A 16,271-nucleotide genomic window follows, 5' to 3' on the forward strand; every position below is an offset into this window, starting at 1 on the left:
GCTATAATGACTGGAAGCAGTAGACAAACTTACTAGCCACCACAATATTTTACCAGTGGCTGCTAATTTCCCACTCTGGTTGTTAGTGAGTGCATTTAAAATGGGTATCTAGCCACATGGCGCTGGCAGTAGCAAGGAGGCGGAGCTGATTTGATTTGAACTCATTTGGCACAACAGTGAAACACAGATAATAATGCACATTTGACCCAACAGATGGCACAAGAAAGAATTAACAAAATCACTTTTTTTTTTCTGTCACGTGCTGAAAGACATGCAACCATGTGTGAAAATACATAGGGTGTGTGCCCGGGGTTGTGTATGAAACTGGATCTTTGGTTTCCCTGCTGAAACAAAGCATTGTTCTTCATCTAGCATTTGCCTAAAGAAGCCCCAACATCCAGGACAGTTATGTCACCACACCCACAGTGTCACACTCACACACACCCTCCACCACCTAAATACATTAGTGAGACAAACATGCTTCTCCCACAAGCTGCCATTCTATTTTTATTGGCTGTAAAGGATAATTTCCTTCTTTTTACAATGCCCCCAGCGGAAATAACTTTCTCTTCTATCCTCTCTTCTCAGTCTCCCTCCACTGTTGGCTAGTCCCCAGCCCTACGGTGATGTGGAGATCAAAAAGATGGAGTGATAAAGAAAGAAAGAGGGCAGATGATGGAGCTGTAGAAGGTGGACAGGAATAGAGCTGCCACTGTAGAGCTGTCATTATTACAGCAAATTGAGTTTCACCAGACAAGAGCAAACAAAAAAAAACAAAAAAAGCAGAAGAGACGATGAAAAACAGAAGTTGTTGTGGAGTAATTAGACTGGCCTGGACTGGCCTCATATGCTGATCAGGCTCTGTCTCCCACTCTAGCTTTACCTCTCTCTGAAGCTCTCACTATCTCTCTCTCTCTCTCTCTCTCTCTCTCTCACACACACACACACACACACACACACACACACACACACACACACACACACACACACACACACGCACACTCTAGTTTCACCTCTCTCCTCTATCTGTCTCAATTCACTTCAATTCAGAAATTCTTTATCGGCATGAAAGGGAACCAGTTTGTGCTGCCAAAGATGTATCAATTGAGGCAATATTGTAGGCATAAACAGATGACTAGTATTAACTTTCTAGTAGCAATCATTTTCTAATGGTAATCTCTCTCTTTGTCTCTCCCTCTGCCCTCCCTTCCTGTCTCCCTGTGGATCTCATCAAGCTTCATTATGCAGTCAGAAGCCCAGGATTAAACAGCAGCTGGCTTGTGGTTCTCTGTACTGTGGCTACTCTGCCGTATTATGGCCCCGTTCAATACCTGACCATGCCTTCCTCCCGGCTCCCATCCTTCACACAGGCAGAGGCCAAATCCCAGCGTCTCGACTCTTGGCCAAGGCCTTTCTCAGTTCAGTCGAAGTCTGAAAGTCCAGAGTCAAAACGTGCAAAGTCTGAAGTCCAGGACATTGGCATTCAGCCCAAACTCGCCTTGTCCTGAGCTTGGAATTATGAGGTTCTGTCTGGGTAGAGTGCTCTACTGAGATATTGAGTATCTAAGGTTTGATATCCCAGTGGCAAAACTGTTAGACCTATATAGTGAAATCCGTCTTTATAGCTCAACAAGGCCTGCGGACTTTGAATGCAAAACATCAAAATCCTAGGACTATTAGAAAAAGGGCTCAAACAGAGATAAAACCTTGTAATTCTGCAGGGCGACTGTATTCTGTAGTCTGTCTCTGCAGAGAGACTTTACTGGACACTTTGATGCCACGCAGAGTGACAGTGAGGAGAGGGAGACACTGGGGGGGGGGGGGTGTGTCTGTGTGTGAGTTTGTGTGTGCATGTGTTGCAGTGACACAGAGACAGTTGCTATGGTGATTAAGATGCTACCTTTCAGCCTTTTGTGGATAAAACTGTGACCTATTGCTTACACACACACACACACACACACACACACACACAAGTGCTTTACTCTTTAGTTCGCCTTTATATGTTTGAATTTGAATCCTTCAGTCTAATAAACATGTACCTTTGCCCACTTTGAGGTTTTTATGAACAGCCACTGTACTCTGCTGTGTAGTTAATCCAAACCATTAGGAGTGTGAATGTTACATACCCTTAACCCTCACCTAGAACTGCTTAGCCTCTACTGTTGCAAATTGTAGATGTTCACAGCCACTGTTGGTAACTTGGTGACTTTGTTGCTAGATTTAGCGACTTTTCAGACACCTGTGGCTACTCTTTTTCTCAAAATCAACTAGCGACAAATCTAGCTACTTTTTCAGACCACGGACTGATGTGTTGACTCCCAAACCGGGCTGGTGCTGATGCATGTCAGTTTGTGCTACTTGCTTGTCTAATCCAAAGAGGTCTAATGATCACAGCTTAGCCCCCTCCTTACGCTAAGAGCGGGGAGCTGTGGCAAACACATTCATATGTAAATTAGCATATATCATCTGGCGACTTCTAGAAACTTTTTGCGCAGCCAATAGCTGCTTTCCTTGGAAGAGAGTTGGCAACACTGTATACAACCGCTGAATAGTGTAGAAAATGGGAAAAAGCATCACTGAAAACACAAAATGGACTAATGCGATTTTTCAATTGAAAGGGGTCTTCGTTCAACAACAAACAAATTTATGTTCCTTTTTCTCACGGTGCCACCAAGAAGCAACTTCAGGTCAGTCAGTCAGGTGTCAGACACCTCACACCTCTATACCTGTGTGCTATCAAATTACATCACAGTTTACAGCACTTGACAAAATCCTTTTGTATCTAATTAATAAAGGTATAAGTTGTATTATTGTGAAAATTAACTTGAACTATGAATTATTGTTGCATATTTTACCACAACTCCCACAATCCTCTTCTTCCTCTACTCAGTCTACTCTGTCTTTGACTACTCATGTCATCATCTGAGGAGAAAAAAAAAAACATTTTTTTGAATGTACTGTGTACTATTTAAAATACTTAATCTACCAAAAGTTAGAAATTTAAGATCACACTTCACAACCCTATCTGACATGGATTATGGCTGGTATTTACACTTTTACAGTGTAAATATCCGTAGTTTGCAAGACCTTGAAAGCACCACTTGACTGTACAGAATCTGCTCTTGTCCCTGTCTGCATTCCTAGGTCTTGTCAGTCAGGTTGAGGTCAGTACAGTGTTAGCCTTCATCAGCGTATTCCAGTAGACATTTCCATCTGCGAAGCTAAATGCTTCAGTTTGCCTCTCCTCCACATACACAGCAGGATAGCAATTAGTTTCCGTTTATACCCCACCAGGCAAGGCCCAGCGCTTTTTGGCTGACATTGAACATACAGAGTATGTGTGTGATTGTGTATTTGTAACCAGATTGTATCGCTGCCCAATCCACCTGGCCTTACTTCCTATCTTCAAACTCTTAGGCCTAGCCCATCTCTCTGAGGCATCTAGACTCTGATATAAGGGACGGCTTCTGCAGCCAGGATGGCTAAGTGTACAAATGGCTTTGTTCAGCAGAAAAGCTACTTTGACACCCCCTCTCCCCCTTCTTTACTGGAGGTGTCTGAGAACATAAAGTGAAAGCTGATGGGTTGGTCTGAGTGTACTTAGTCTGGCCACAGTTGATTTATGGGAATGTGTACTGAAATGAGTAGGGAGTCTAGGCTAGCCTGTCAATAGAGTTTGCTGTGTTTAGCTTATCTTTAAATAGAGCACTTATACTGGCAAACTGACAGCTTTCATGCCCTTCAATCTATATCCCGTTGAGAGAGGGATACTATAGACCAGCTCTGCACCCAGTAAAAAAGCCCATCCTTACCTGAAAAAGTTGCAAAGTGCCTTTTCAAAGAATGTTAACCAGTGCAAACAGGGCTTTTGATGCGTAAGTAGAGTAGAGGCACCAGTAGGTGTTTATGTGTTGCATTTGTGGGTTTGTGATGTGTTGATGTGTGAACAGAAAGCTGAAACTGTCTATAAGCTAGAATATTAGTCTGCAATAAATAGGCCTTATATATGTGAGACAGGATCTAGTCTAGGCTCTTTGTTAAATCCCATACAACTGCAAGGACTTATGAACAGCTTAAGTATTGAATGTTCGCAAGGTGTTTGATTAGTGTCACCTACCAATGTTACGATCTAATGCTTCTTATTTCAGAGGCTGCTTTATAGCCTCAGAATCTGCTTCAAAGGACTTCATGTTTCCTCTGATGCTTAATAAGGACCATAGAAAAGTGCATCAGTCAAGGAAATAAAGTTGATCTGAGTGCTCTTTATGTGGCCTGATGGGAGCCTATGTTACCGTAGATTTTACAGTGCTATGAATACCTCAGCGACCTGATCTCTCCTTTCGCTTTAATATGGCGGCAGATGAGAATCCTGCTCCGACTTGTTCCCACGTTCGCCTGTTGTCTCCCTCAGAGGAGTCTGCTGAGAGGGCAGAGGAGCAGAGGGAGTACGGAGGAGAGAGGAGAGGGCTCGGCAGGCATTGATCACAATAGAGACGAATTCAATAGAACAGAACTCATTGGCTGCATTTCCTCTACTCTCCTTTAGAAATGTCAAACACCCACACGAGCCTCAGTTATCTCTCTCTCTCCCTCTCTCTCTCTGTCTCTTTCTCTCACACACACACCCACACACATGCATGCACGCACACACACACACACACACCGCTCTCAGCTAGCACTGCTATGGGCTTCTGTGGCACAAAATAATCTTCCTACACACTCCCGCTCCTACTCACAACGATGTGTGAGAGTGCTCAAAGTGAGCCAAGCAATAATGGGATACAGGCTCTACCTTTTATGGTTTGAAAATCACTATCATCGCTCTCATCCTTACCGTTTAGCCTGTCATCACTGCCGTCTGACTCCAAGCCATTCTATTCAAATTGCCACCATTTTCTTTTTTGTATTGTAGTTCTAAGAGCATGGTGTTAAGTGCATGTTCAATTTCAGACAGTTTTTAATATTAGCTGAACTACATTATAATTTTAGTAATGCATTTGTAACGCTATGTGTTATTCAGAAAAGACAAGGTGTTGAAGTTCTTTTTACTTTGCCCCTTATGTTTCATATGTTTGTCTTTTTGTCTCCCTCCCTTTCTCCTAGACGTGGCAAATGGCAGTTCAGGCTACCGGCCTCCCCCCAGGACCAAGGAGGTAGTCATCAACGGCCAGACAGTCAAGCTCAAGTACTGCTTCACCTGCAAAATCTTCAGGCCGCCACGCGCCTCCCACTGCAGCCTCTGTGACAACTGTGTGGGTGAGTGACAAAGTAACTCTCTGATGTGTGCGTGAATGTGATGTATGTAGGGTCCGACTGATATTATGTGCCGATATTCAGTATCAATCGGCAAGATAATTGGCAGCTTCTAGCCTCTGCGCTGCATGGGTCGGATTTTGCAGCAAACCTGCTGGATTGCTTTACGGCACAAAACAGGAAGAGGCCGCTGTTCTTCCAGTGCAAACAAGGCTAAAGCTCTCAGAGTTTCTCACAATGCAGATGGTGGAATGAGACAAAGGAGAGCAACACACAGAATTAACAAATTTACACTACAATGGTCTCATTTTCCACAGCCATTATACTATGCTATCAAAAGTGAGTAGAGAATGATATATTGAGGTAAATATTCTACACGTAGGGACTTTAAAGCGAAAACAAAAAAAGTGATGACAGGAAGGGGGAGGGTGGGACAAGTATCAACATCTTCTTTGCAACAGGAAGCAATGGGCTTTGTGGGGAACGTGGTCTTAATTTTGAGGGAAACTAGCACTAACAACACTACTAATGTTGGATAGAGGCTACCAATCATCTCCACCATGGTGTCATTTGTTTACAGTAATCATACCAAGGTATCACAAATAATTTGACAATGATATATTCATGTTTAAAATGTCGTGAAATGTTTTAAAATATTTATGTTGGCCATTTTTAAATTTGACCATTTCATATCCGTTAATTTATTTATTACTAAAAGGCCAATATCGGTCCAATATATTGGCAAACTGATCGGTCTAAGCCTAGTATGTAGGCCCAACTGAAAGATTTGGATTTCTCACCTCATAAAGGAAAATAACTGGTGTTGATAAGAATTCACGGATCTTAATCCTCGCCTCTGGCATGTCTCCCTCCTCCCGCCCCCCCCGGCAATTCAGATGCGTCTGGCGGATTAAGTTTAACCTTGTTTTGCAAACAATCGCGTCTATATTTGGGAACACTAGCCAAACTAAATGTGTAGTTTGTGATGCATACCTTTGCGAATCTACTGGGAATTTATGCTAAGATGAATTGGCATCCACACGGGAAAGAGGGGGAGGGAGATGGTTCAGCAATGAGAACAACAAAAAGAAAAAGGAAAAAGAGCAGCAGCAGGATGGTTAAGGAGTTTTGCCACTGTTCACAACCACATGCTCTCTCTCTGGAGACAAAGTGAAGCGCGCAGCCAGGTGATTACTGAGAGAAAGAGAGAGACAGAGACCTGTGTCGTCCTTCACCGCCTCAGGGTTTTTTGCTGCTCATTCACAAGGGACAACTCTCCGATTGAACGCCCTTTACTGCTCAGAACTGGAGCTGATTGAGCACCTAGAAGATGAAGAGGTAGTAATCGAGAGGGAGGCAGATACGCACTAACTGGCAGGCAGGACGACAGACTGGATTTTGCTCACATTTTAGTGGATCATCAAATCAACATATGGAAGTGGTCAGGCTCGCATTGTGAGCAGAGGGAAACCAGGAAAAAGTAATGCAGACACAGATTTAAATGACTACAGCGACAAGGGACGCATTGCAGACATGTTCAGGCCAAGTGTGGACATACAGAAATGTGATCTAATGAAATCTGAAAACTTTAGAATCAGATCTCAGAAATCATGTTCAGATGACAAGTGCAACCAAAGCCCCAGGCAGATGGGAGGAAGTGGAGAACGAGAAACAGATACATACTTGGACTATCCATACTGCAGGTGGGTGGGAGTGGTAAACTCCAGTGATTAATGTCAGTTGTAACTGTTTTCTCTTTTCTTCCCAGCTTGCTCTAAAAAGCTCCAGGTTTCCAGCCAACATGGCTGTGTATCCCCACGGTGAAATCTGGAATCAGAGTGAGTCCAGGGTTCAGGATGCAACTCCAGCTCAGCTGCAGTTTCTCATTACGGATGTACCAATACTTGTATAGGGTGTCAGGTCATTAGCAGGAGAATACAGGAGGCTAAAATTGAAATTCCCCGTTAAAAAAAAAAAAAAAAAAAAGTCCAATGGCAGAAATGAAGGCGTAGACTTCATTTTCTGCTTTTTGTTGAATGTTACGTCTTTCTAAAAGAGAAAAATTGACTTTATCTCAATCATGTTTGCCCAGTCACTCTCAACATGGGGTCTCAGCCTGTAATGATCAGTAATAGCAACATGTGGGATTGTTACCTGGTCTTGGAAGTGGAAATTGGAATCGTATTGGCAGTGAAAAAGTGGTATGAGTGCTTCCCCTGTGTCTCGGCCTCTCTGCGTCTCCGTCTACCTCTGCTGCTGTGAATGCCGGGGGGCTAACAAGCTTTTAAATAAGTTACCAGTCATGTGGGGGGATCAGAATGGATGGGGCTTCCCCGGTGGGCTTGGAGGATAGGAATATGGTAAAGTCACTTTAATCCTTTGTAAGAGGGATATCCGCCTGGGAGTGATAGGGGAAACGTATAGGAGTACAGATGTATGATACACACACACTCCTCTGTCTTTGTGTATTTCTCTCTCTCCTCTACAATATGTACAGCGGGAGAAGATGGTCTGATTATATCTGAATGCCGATTATACATGAGAGATATGCCGGTGTTGTAAATATTGTTGTTTGTGTGTGTGTGGGCAGGGAGTTGGGGAGTTAGTGAGTGATTTTAGTTTGATTTTAATTCCTTTTTTCCTCTGTTTTTTTTTTGTTTTTTTTTAGATGTTTCATTAAAGAACAGTAAATTAGATGAAACTTTAATGATCCCTGTGGGGAAATCGAGTCGTTGCATCAGTAAGTAATTGCATACATCAAAAGAAAAATAGATTATAAATAAGAATATAGAAAAAGGGGGTTATAAAAACATACTCAAATACAATTCAAACACTCATTCACATTAAGTAGACATGTATGGATGAAAGTGTGCAAAAAAGTATGGATTCCAGTATTGACAGGATGTGCAAAACAGTAGCAGAATTTACTGAGACATAAGTGTGATATTTGTGCATCATGGAAAGGTAGAAAACTAAAAAAAAAAGGAAAAATGCCAATATACCATATGCAATATATAGCAGTGAAAGGCATATTAGAGTATAAGGGAAACAGAAAATCAAAAGTGTCTCTCCTCTCCTCTCTTGTTGTAGGCCACTCAATATTGATGCCCACTGTGTTGTAGGCTGTTAATCTGGTTTCAGTAGCAGTAAGTGTGCAACATGAGGCGTCAGTCTTGCAGTATTACTTACACCCCGCTCCTCCTCTCTGGCTAGAAGCTGCCTTTCCCCACCACCTTTCAACCAAGCTCCCATTAACACAGAGGGAAGCGGGTCATCTCGCCTCACTACACAAATAATGACTGATTAATTAGTTAAGTAGCTACCGCCGTGCGCAGCTAGCAGCCAGCTCTCACAGTTAGGGTTATGGAGTTGGTGCTGATTTAATAACCATACTAACCATGGGCCCTCCACTCTTGGAGTAATCAGTGAAATGATTGGTATGGTGGAGCGGCCCTCAGAGGCTTGGAAAACAATACCAGTCACTAATTTGCATTCAAAAGCATTACACGTGAAATACCTGAAGAAGTCGAATGCTTCAGCATGCATCAAAATGCATGTTTTGTATTTTGAATAAGTTGCAGTGCAGTATTTCTAAGCATTTCTGAATTCAAGACATTTCATTCACTTAAAGGTATAATATGTAACATTTCACTGTGTTAGTCAGTCTAGATGCTGAGAAAGCTTTTGACTGTGTTAGTTGGGAATATTTATTTTTGGTCTTTGAGCGATTTGGCTTTGCTGAAAAGTCAATTAACAGCATTAAAACCTTATATTCTGCCCCTACAGCAAGAATCAAGATAAATGGACGACTTACTGACCGTATAAAATTGGAAAGATCCACTCGTCAAGGATGCCCCCTTTCAGCAACCCTTCTCGCACTTTACATAGAACCTCTGGCACAAGTAATAAGAGAAGATTGTAATATACAGGGAATTCTGGTCAATAACAGGGAACACAAAATAGCGTTGTACCCTGATGATGTTTTGCTATATATCTGTAATCTAGATGTCTGCCTTCCTACCCTTTTAGATCTCCTTGGCATATTTGGCACATATTCAGGGTATAAACTCAATATACAAAAAACGCAAATATTAACATTTAATTACAACCCATCGCCTGAACTTAAGCAAGGACTCCCCATTGACTGGTCTCGGAAAGCAATCAAATACCTGGGAGTTTGGTTAACACACTGTCCTAGTGACTTATATAAAAAAAACTATGAAACCATAAACAAGAAAATTAAAGAGGATCTTAGTAATTGGGCAACACCCTTACTGAATTTTAGTGCAAGAATTGAGACTATAAAAATATCTATTTTACCTAGACTGTTTATTTATGTCACTACCAGTTAAGTCCCAACCAGACAATTTCATGAATGGGACAAGCAAATTTTACGGTTTATTTGGAATGGAAAGAAACCAAGGATTAAATATAGTACGTTGATCATCAGAAAGGAGGGAGGAGGTATGTCTCTCCCTAATCTTAGGGATTATTACCATTCTGCCCAATTAAAAACTATAGTTGTTTGGTGGGACAGTGTATATGAGGCAAAATGGAAGGAGATGGAGAGGGAATGCAAGGGTATCCCAGTACGAGCAATGATTGGGGATCACAAATTAGTGATAACTTATCAAGACCACTTGAGCCCCTTTATCTCATTTACCTTACACACCTGGTTTGATGTTATAAAGCAATTCAATTTGTGGGCCCAGTTAAAAAAACTTAGATGGGTTGCACATGATATAGAATTTACACCAAATTGTATGGATTCTTCTTGTATGGAGTACTGGGTGAATAAAGGTATTACTGCTTACTGTAATATAATGGAGAACACATTACAAAGCTTTCAGACACTAAGAGGAAAAATGCAATTTGGAAAAGCATGATTTTTTTCAGATATTTACAGTTACGCCAATATTTCTTAAAAGAAATTGGGAAAAATGAGGCAATTACAGAACCTAATGAAATAATACAATTAACAGTACAGGCATACACTGGTAGTTCTAAATCAGTAGTTTCAAAACTTTACCAGGGAATTGCAAAGGGTAGGGGAACTACCACAAACTATATCAAGGAGAGATGGGAGAAAGAATGAAATGATAAAATAACCAGTCAACAATGGGAGAACATGTGTGAAACTATTTTTTCTACTTCTTGTTCTATGTATTGGTGTGAATTCTGTTGGAAGAACCTCGTTAGTTTTTTCATTACTCCTAAAATGAAAACATATCTACCATCGATAGACCATACATGTTGGAGAAATTGTGGGGATGATGGGGCAAATCACCACCACATCTTTTGGAGCTGCCCAAAGGGAACAACTATTTTGGGAAAGTATTTGGAGAATCATGCAGCATATTCTTGGGCGGCAGATTCCATTGACGTGCGTGTCACTTTATTTGGGCGATCTACCAGAAGGAATAACAGGAAATGACAGATACCTCCTGAAAATATTGACTGTAGCAGCAAAAAAAGCAATCACTCGTAAATGGTTACAGGCCGATCCACCTACAGTAGATAATTGGCTTGAAATCATCAAAGAGATTCATGAGATGAAAAGACTTGACTTTCCTACTGAGACTGAGAAATGACTTATACTGCACAAGATGGACAAAATGGATAATATATTTGTTGGAATAAGGAATGTAGTTGGTGGCTTTTCCCCCCCTCATCCTCACTGTTTAAAATGTCACTTGCCTTCCTTCTGCTGTATGCTCTACCAATCAAGGAAACTTATATATAAATTATGTAGTGCTGTATAAACCCCCTGTTCATAATCCATAATATATATTGTCTGTTATCTGGATGTTGTGGATACCATGATGCCTGGCAACGATGTTGTTGTACTGTGATGTTGTTTTTGTCAAAAAGACCTAATAAAATCTAAGTGTTAAAAAAAAATAAAAATACGTAACATTTCCGCATTAAAATATCTAAAAACGACTAGACCTATGTTATATATTTTGTTGAGTTGTGTACTTACATTATCCCAAATGTTTCCAACAATGTTCAAACCCAGAGAAATCCGTAATTTTATTCAAGGTCGGTGCGTTTCATTTGGTCGCCTGTCAATGGCGTCATATCCCCTTTACCCCCTAACTTCCGGGGAAACACGGGAAACACCAGATGATACGTCAGAGAGTGAGGAAGGAAGTCGGCGAACTAGCTAGCTAGCCACTCTTGTTTTTTTCATTCTATTGTTTTTATTGCTCACTCGTGATGCATCACGATTATTCATTCCCGTTTGCTGCTCATTCTGTCGCCGAAGCTGTCCCCGTAAAAAAAACTCCCATGATCCCACGCTACTTCACGACGTCATCAAACTACATCTTTTGTTATTGTTTTGATTGAGAGACCCCTAGCGGCAGAAATTACATACTGTGCGTTTAAACAGCCTCTGCTCCACAGAGGTTCTGATGAATGAGGTTCCTCTGTACTGTACAGTAACTCTTTGTTCTGTTCCACAAAGTTGGACTCTCTTCGCCAAGGTGGCTGACGGGCTTGTGTCAGTGTTTACACATTGGAAAGCCCCAGACATTCTCAGCTGCATGACTTCTCTGGAAGGCGCACGGCAGGCTGGGCAACACTTTTACTTTAAAGAAATGCACCACAGCCTTTATCGCCTCTGTCTGGTCTTCATTTACAATTCCTGAAACGTCCTAAAACATCCTCAAATTGAGGTCTCACTGGAGGCGGGTTATCTGTTGACCTAGCGAAGTGCCTCTTTCACCCTCTCAACTTCACACAGTCCCACTGTGACAATGGGAGTTTTTGTAGCCGTACACATCTAGGGCAGCCAGTAACTCTAATAGCTAGTTTATATAAGTAGGCAGTTTGCACTTTCTGAAAAAGTAGCTTATTATACCAAGACTCAGAGGAACCATTCCCTTTTCCTGTAATTTCATATCTAAAGTGGGTTGATAATGGATTCTATTGTAATCACAGCTCTAGACTCGGCTAGTGTGTGTGTGTGTGTGTGCATGCGCGTGCGTGCCTATGTGCAGAGGGTGGAAAATAAGACAGACCACACCTAATCTGCTGTCATCTTAGGTGGCAACCATTTGTGTTTCCCCTGTTAAAAGTGAGTGCTATCTGTTATTGATTTCTACATGGCTACCTCCATTTGTATCTTTAGTACTCAAAGCTCCACTACTCTCTGTATTCAGAATATAGCAGTTGATATATCTCTCTCTCTCTCGCTCTCTCTCTCTCTCTCTTGCTCTCTCTCTCTCTCTCTCTCTCTCTCTCTCTGCAGAGCGTTTTGACCACCACTGTCCCTGGGTGGGGAACTGCGTGGGAAGGAGGAACTACCGTTTCTTCTACATGTTCATCCTGTCCCTCTCCTTCCTCACCATCTTCATCTTTGCCTTCGTCATCACACACGTCATTTTACGTAAGTAGTTTGGGGGGGGGGGGCAGGCATGGCACACACACACACACTCCTGGCAGTGCTCTTTGTGTGTTTCCAGCCAGCAGGTTGTAAGTGGGCGTTGTGAAAAGCTGCAGCATTCTGGCTTGTTACCATTTTTCCTGCTGGGAGCAGGCAGTGGACTGTTGGGCTCACCTCACCACTGTGTGTGTGTGTTTGTATGTGTGCTTCTATATGTGTGTGTGCTTGCAAATGACAGTGGGCGGCTGAACACTGCACCGGGGGAAGAAAGATGTGCTCAAAGCTCAAATTAGCTGCTAGAAAATTCTAGCACTGATTGGTAGTCCTCTCTTTTGAGCCTTTTCTTCTTTCTTTCTTTGTTTTTAACTATGCAGCATTGTTTTTGTGAGAGTCTTGAGTGCAGTTTGATTTGAAGATGGGGCATCACAGCAACTTGGATTCTTTGATTTAAAGTTTGTTCTGTCTACAGGGCAGAACAAGTCAGAGCATCAGAGCGACTTACTTAGCTCTTCATGTTGAGAGCATGCCATGGTGATAAACCTCCTGCCATGAACCAATGCCATCAATCAAAGGGGGTTTCAGTTCACCAGTGCTTACTTTTGGTGCTGTAATCTCACCTTTTTTGTCTCTCTGTATAATTTTTCCAGTGTAACACTGATTCAAAATGAACATGGCTATCTCCACTATCTGTTGCCAGTCTGCTGCATTTTGTGCAGCTGTAAGAAAAAGGCAGAATAACTCCTCATCAGTCTGGATGATTGGAGCCACAGAGATCAGTATGTATCCCCCGGCCGTGTTGAGCTGGCCTGCACAAACCTATTGGATTGAACTGTCTCTCTCTCCCTGGCTCTGTCCTCCTCCTCATCACAGGTGGTAGTGAAATTGGAATGGCAATTAAAGTGGGCACACTGTCTAGCTCGGTTCATCTTGCTGACAGGGCCCACTTAGACATGAACCAAGAAAGAGTCCTGAGCAGGTAATAGCTCCAGTGTGTGTGTGATGCCCAATATCTGGTACAAGCTTCTGCATTTGAGGGGTATTGTTGAATGGTGGTATGCACAATTGTGTGAGTTGGTGTGTACGCCATTACAAACAAATATACAGTGGACTAATGGAAACTCTGCTTTTTCTCTGTCCACAGGCTCCCATCGAAATGGGTTCCTCAGCGCACTCAAAGATAGTCCTGCCAGATATCCTTTCACTGATGTCTGTCTTTTGCCTTGTATGTTTGTGTAAATGTGATTGTGTGATTGCTTGTGTGTTTGTCCTTGGTTTTTGTGTCCCACAACCTCCCTTTAATACGATTCAGGGATGGCATTGCTTTTGGACCCAGTACTGCCATTACTTTCTAACATAAATTCCTGTTTTCCTGCTTAGTTCTCTTACCACTTAATTCTTTGTGTCGTCACGATCCATTCCCTAACATTCTGCCTGCTTCACTGATCCACTGTCCACAGCCTGCACAGAGAAACAGTCACAGTGTTACTCTATACTTGACACAGACAAGTGTTGACAGACTAACCTGCACGGCAAGGGCTCATGGGTCAGAATTCATTCGGATGACACGCTTTTTCAAAGCTTTTCCATCCATTGCTCTGGCCATTTTCTGCAGAATTACAGTACTTGCATGACTGCTTTGTGCCTGATTAGTCCTGTTCTATCAGGCTTACACAGCACGCAAGGCAGCTCCCCTCTCTGTCTCTGTCCATTGATTCAATCTTTCTTTGATTTCATCTCATTCTGACTTGCCCCCTCCCTCTTCAGCAGTGATGAGTGTGAGTGGGATTTGATATGCGTGTGTGATTGCATCTGTGTGATAGATGCCAAGTGTGTGCAAGACGCCTTAAGCTACAGCTGTTACAAATAAACTATAAATCAGCTTATTGTCTCAACACAACATCAATGAAAATCACTTGGAATGTGCCAAGTCTACGTCAGTCAAAACCTTTTATTTTGACATTTCAGTAATGTTCGGTGCCATGCCATTTAACCTCAGCTTTTAGCTATAAAACCAGGCAATTGAGGTAGGAAGCAGTCAACCTACATCGCAGTTTTAATGTCACCTCCCCGACAGACTATTTCTCTGAGTCACAAATCAAATTGAGAGCACAGGGCAATGTCTCTCTTTTCTTTCCTTCTCTTTCTCTCTCTCTCTCTATGGCTGAGCAAGATAACCATTACTCTGGTATAGAAATAAGTGCCGAGCCAAGCTGATAACGGCGCCAGTGTCCTACAGAGCCTTAATAAAGGAGAATTAGAGTCGATAGCATCGCAGCAGTCGTTTGTAGTAGGTGAATGATGACATGTTTTGTCCTTGCTAAGGAGGGAGAGATTGTGAAGAGAGAAAAAGAAGAGGTAGGTTAAGAGAGAGAAAAGCGGAGAGTGAGGTCATGTTTTAATTCTCCAAATGCTGTTCTGCAGACCGATGAATGGACTTCATGAGGAGACAGGACTCTCTTAGCCCGTCTCTTACATGCTTATCTTTGTATGTTGTCTGTAATGTTATGCTGCCCTAACAAAGGATCACTACAGTATCCCTTTAATATTCCTGCAGGGACATAGTGTGTCTGTGATACTCAATAGTGAGTTTATAGTGACCATATTCTTATTGATGGCTTTATTTTATATACTATGTTATGATTATAATATTCCTATATAGTTAAATTTTTGCTGTGATATTTGTATAGTTGTTAAAATTGATCATAGGATTACTATTGGTGGGTGGATGCATCTTGTACAGTATCCGTATCCATGTTCTCTGCAGCTTATGTGGAGCAGAGATGAGCAGCATTGTGTTCAGTATTCTGCAGTCCCAGCCACATGAACTGGTAACAAGGAGGTATTGGCAAGAGGAGGGCAGCCCTCAGGCTATAGGTCAATATGCTAGCTGTTGGTAGAGCGTCATTCATTCTCTGTCCACTCCTGCTCTGTATGGGTTTGTGTATGTGTGTGTATGTGTATGCGCGCCCTCATGTTATTGCCTGCTTTGCTGAATGAAAAGGTCGATGAAATAGAAAGTGGATGGAAGCCAAATGTTCCTTGACTTGTGGTCACTGTGCTGGAGGTGGTGGTGTGTTTCTTCTCTGTCTGGTCCATAGTGGGCCTCTCAGGCTTCCATACCTACCTGATCAGCTCCAACCAGACCACCAATGAAGATGTGAGTATGGACACACATACATATATAGACAAATGTCAGATAGAAGTATAGAAATGTATATACTACATAGTGATTTGTCTCACACAGACCAATTGGATTGGCCTTAGTAATGCATAAATCACTTGACAGGATTTGCCCTAAGTTGTTTAAGTTGTCCTTTGTAATCTACATGTGTGCTACACCTCCCCCTCACACACACACACACACACACGGCCTCAGTAGTGTGTCTGCTTCCTATGCCTCAGATCGTAATTCCAGGCTCGCAAGACTGACTTAAGTGGGGACAGGAGAGCCAAAACTTCACTCTGTACTTCTGTAGGTATATAGGCAGGAATACTGGAGAAACTCCTAACTTCAGAAAAATTGAGCCTGAAATGTAGAGATAAATTCTACTCTCTTCCTTTCCCTCCTTCGCTCTTCCCAATTCATGCTGCTGTTCTCTCATGGCATGTTCATTATAGCTCTGGCAGC

The 16,271-nt window shown here is 42.2% G+C and overlaps 1 protein-coding gene across 2 annotated transcripts in view; it reads left to right on the forward strand.

Annotated features, from left to right (window-relative positions):
* The window catches only part of LOC139910005 (palmitoyltransferase ZDHHC14-like), a 57,188-nt gene that overhangs the window by 30,438 nt on the left and 10,479 nt on the right, over window positions 1-16,271 (forward strand). For both annotated transcript variants that reach the window (XM_071897189.2, XM_071897190.2), the window contains exons 4-7: window positions 5,104-5,256; window positions 12,509-12,646; window positions 13,785-13,833; window positions 15,698-15,800. In XM_071897189.2, coding sequence (XP_071753290.1) covers window positions 5,104-5,256; window positions 12,509-12,646; window positions 13,785-13,833; window positions 15,698-15,800 — 443 coding nt within the window. The remainder of the gene's footprint in view (window positions 1-5,103; window positions 5,257-12,508; window positions 12,647-13,784; window positions 13,834-15,697; window positions 15,801-16,271) is intronic.

This window comes from Centroberyx gerrardi, chromosome 17 (assembly GCF_048128805.1).
Source record: "Centroberyx gerrardi isolate f3 chromosome 17, fCenGer3.hap1.cur.20231027, whole genome shotgun sequence".
NCBI classification, from domain to species: Eukaryota; Metazoa; Chordata; class Actinopteri; order Beryciformes; family Berycidae; genus Centroberyx; species Centroberyx gerrardi.